This window comes from Bison bison, unplaced genomic scaffold (genome assembly GCF_000754665.1).
Source record: "Bison bison bison isolate TAMUID 2011002044 unplaced genomic scaffold, Bison_UMD1.0 scf7180017851711, whole genome shotgun sequence".
NCBI lineage: Eukaryota > Metazoa > Chordata > Mammalia > Artiodactyla > Bovidae > Bison > Bison bison.
This window is the reverse complement of record NW_011482284.1, coordinates 149,491-153,166: the sequence shown is the minus strand read 5'-3', so window position 1 is coordinate 153,166 and position 3,676 is coordinate 149,491. Positions and strand designations below refer to the sequence as shown.

At 46.9% G+C, this 3,676-nt stretch overlaps 1 protein-coding gene across 1 annotated transcript in view; it reads right to left on the bottom strand.

Annotated features, from left to right (window-relative positions):
- The window catches only part of MAPK8IP3 (mitogen-activated protein kinase 8 interacting protein 3), a gene marked incomplete at its 3' end in the record, with an annotated part of 41,502 nt that overhangs the window by 26,296 nt on the left and 11,530 nt on the right, over nt 1-3,676 (bottom strand). The window contains exon 3 of the mRNA XM_010851320.1: nt 1,945-2,065. Within this exon, the coding sequence (XP_010849622.1) occupies nt 1,945-2,065 (121 nt within the window). The remainder of the gene's footprint in view (nt 1-1,944; nt 2,066-3,676) is intronic.

Sequence of the window (3,676 nt, the reverse complement as noted above, 5' to 3'; positions counted from 1 at the left end):
CTGGTTTTAGAAAAGGCAGAGGAACCAGAGATCAAATTGCCAACATCCATTGGACCATCAAAAAAGCAAGAGAGTTCCAGAAAAACATCTATTTCTGCTTTATTGACTATGCCAAAGCCTTTGACTGTGTGGATCACAATAAACTGTGGAAAATTCTGAAAGAGATGGGAATACCAGACCACCTGACCTGCCTCTTGAGAAACCTATATGCAGGTCAGGAAGCAACAGTTAGAACTGGACATGGAACAACAGACTGGTTCCAAATAGGAAAAGGAGGACGTCAAGGCTGTATATTGTCACCCTGCTTATTTAAATTATATGCAGAGTACATTATGAGAAACGCTGGGCTGGAAGAAGCAGAAGCTGGAATCAAGATTGCTGGGAGAAATATCAGTAACTTTAGATATGCAGATGACACCACCCTTATGGCAGAGAGTGAAGAGGAACTCAAAAGCCTCTTGATGAAAGTGAAAGAGAAGAGTGAAAAAGTTGGCTTAAAGCTCAACATTCAGAAAACTAAGATCATGGCATCTGGTCCCATCACTTCATGGGAAATAGATGGGGAAACAGTGGAAATAGAGTCAGACTTTATTTTTTTTGGCTTCACTGCAGATGTTGATTGCAGGCATGGAATTAAAAGACACTTACTCCTTGGAAGGAAAGTTATGACCAACCTAGGTAGCATATTCAAAAGCAGAGACATTACTTTGCCAACAAAGGTCCATCTAGTCAAGGCTATGGTTTTTCCAGTGGTCATATATGGATGTGAGAGTTGGACTGTGAAGAAAGCTGAGCGCCAAAGAATTGATGCTTTTGAACTGTGGTGTTGGAGAAGACTCTTGAGAGAGTCCCTTGGACTGCAAGGAGATCCAACCAGTCCATTCTAAAGGAGATCAGTCCTGGGTGTTCATTGGAAGGGCTGATGCTGAAGCTGAAACTCCAATACTTTGGCCACCTCATGCGAAGAGTTGACTCGTTGGAAAAGACTCTGATGCTGGGAGGGATTGGGGGCAGGGGGAGAAGGGGACAGAGGATGAGATGGCTGGATGGCATCACTGACTCGATGGACATGCGTTTGGGTAAACTCCAGGGGTTGGTGATGGACAGGGAGGCCTGGCATGTCCAAAGAGTTGGACACGACTGAGCTACTGAACTGAACTGAACTGAACTTTTCAGAGGAATGAAGGCACCTGTTATCAAGGTAGTGAGATAAGGCAGCAAACGAGGCCATCCAAACCTCTATCACAGAAACCTGAAATTACAGGGGTCCTTATAACTTTGACAGTATAGTTTCTTTTTTTCCTTAATATTTGTTTATTTGGCTGTGCTGGGTGTTAGGTGCGGCATGCGGGATCTAGTTCCCTGGTCAGGGATCCAAGCCGGGTCCCCTGCACTGGGAGCTCAGAGTCTTAGCCAGTGGACCACCAGGGAAGTCCCTGACAGTATTGTTTAAACAATGACTTCTAAAGCTAAAATAATATTTTTTATTAAAAACAAAATGCTTTCCTCGCCTCTCTTTGCAAGGGAGAGGGTGTTCCCGTAAGCAGCCTTCTGGGCCAAACCTTCCCCAGGAACTGTCCCTACAAGGGCATCCCCTTTGGGGTCACGGAGGAACACCCGCTCCCCAGGAGCACTCGTGGGAGCCCCAAACCACAGCTGGGGAGCCTGTCCTAAAAGGCCACACAGAGACTGTGCATTTCAGGCCAAAGTGCAGCGTTGAGCAAACATGCTCTGTCATCAGAGGGGCCTTATTTATGTACTTTATTTATTTCCACAGGGGAATTGAGGCCATTGACAGACACACAGAGCCGTGTAAAGAGAGAAAACAAATAAATGACAATGAAGATGAAACGTGGCCCTCATCGCTCAGCCTGCCTCCGCGCTGGGGCAGGGCTGAGGCCAAGTGCGGTCAGGAACCGTTTCCTCCCTCTGGCTCCGACTTACTCTGATCTGCATAGTTTTTGGCCTTCAGTTCCAGCTGGCGGGTCTGGAATTCGTAGTGTTCCACCTGGATTTGCAGCTCTTTCTTCTCTTGTTCCAAGGCATCTTCAAACTCGATAAATTTCTATACGTGCAAGGAAGAGAAACAGCAGGTGTCGTAAATGTGGGCGGGCCAGATGACATCGGCCCCTCAGAAGGGCAAGGGCTTGGACTCAGAATGTGGGCCTCCCAGCCGAGCCCCTTCCCTTCTGTCCACTGCCCACGGCAGCCCTGGGGGAGAGGAGGGCCAGACAGCTCCCCAAGAGTGGACACCACGGCCTTCTGACCAGCTGCCTGGGAAGTCACTCGGGGCCCTGAAGCTGGAAGAGCCCACACACTCACTTTAATCTCGAAATTCTTAATAGTTTTTATTTTTTATTTTTAAAAACTAATTATTTATTTGGCTGCACTGAGTCTTATTTGTGGCATGCAAGATCTTTAATTGCGGCACGTGAGATCTAGTTCCCTGACCAGGGATCAAACAGGGGCCCCCTGCATTGGGAGCACGGAGTCTTAGCCCCTGAACCATCAGGGAAGTCCCTCTTAATAGTTTTTAAGAGGCCTGCATTTCCACTTTGACACTGAGCCCCACAAATGACGTAGCTGTGGAAAAGACTGAACCCTGAGCATCTAAAAGAGGCCGGGCGTACTGCCCTCCTAACGTGTATCTCGGTCACCGCTCAGCTCAGGATGCCGTCATTCGTAGAATAATTAGCAACGCACAGTGCTGCTCTGATTCTTTTAAAAACAGGGAGGGGGGCTGTTGGTCTGGATTTGGAATCTGCACCTTATGTGGTAATTTTCTGAGCAAGATTATTACCAGATCAAGTGAGAAGAAAGCAGTTCACAAAGGAAAAGAAAATCCTAAATGTTCTTAGGAGGAGACCGAGCTTAACTCTGACAGCCTGGGGTGAAGGCGGGCTCTGGTTCCCGAGGGATGGACCAGGTGGGGGCCTCCAGGACACACAGCCCGGCCACAGCCCTGATGGGAGCTGTTAAAACCTCGATTGTACTGCCTGGGAAACAGAAATATTAGTAACAAATTTCATTTGTAGGAAGCATACACGTCAGCTGGGTTCTGAGGATGTCAAGAGGCTTCAGGGGATGGGAATGTGAAGCGGCTTGTGGGTTCCAGGTTTCAGGCATCTGGGGAGTTGATGAATTCATGTCAGCCACAGCTGTATTTCCCATAACACCTGCACTCAGCCCCTCAGCCCCACTCGGGCCCCAGAGACGCTTCTCCCCGCAGCAGCTTTGCAGAGGTCTTTGTGCTGAAAAGCACTGGGGCTCCTGCCTGAGGGATGCCTCACCCAGAGCAGTGACAAAGAGGGCAGGACCAGGGAAAGGAGTGAGAAGGAAAATCTGCCCTGATGACATCACACGCAACTTAAGTAAAATAAATGATGAAGAACATATAACCTGCTGCCATGAAAACGCACACAAATGGTGTAGCTGCACGAAAAACTAAAATGAGCAGTTTTGAATGACTGTGGTCATGACCAGCATATGAAGAACAGACATGCTGTTACCTGACTGGTAAAGAAAATTTTTAATTGGGTAATTTTAATTCCTATTACTAAAAAGTGATATAAACATATATTTTTATAGAAAAATCTTATGACAGTGTTAAGTGAACTTAAAAAAAAAAAAAAAAGACATAGTTCTGCTGTGCTATCAATGATTAAACAACAAAACC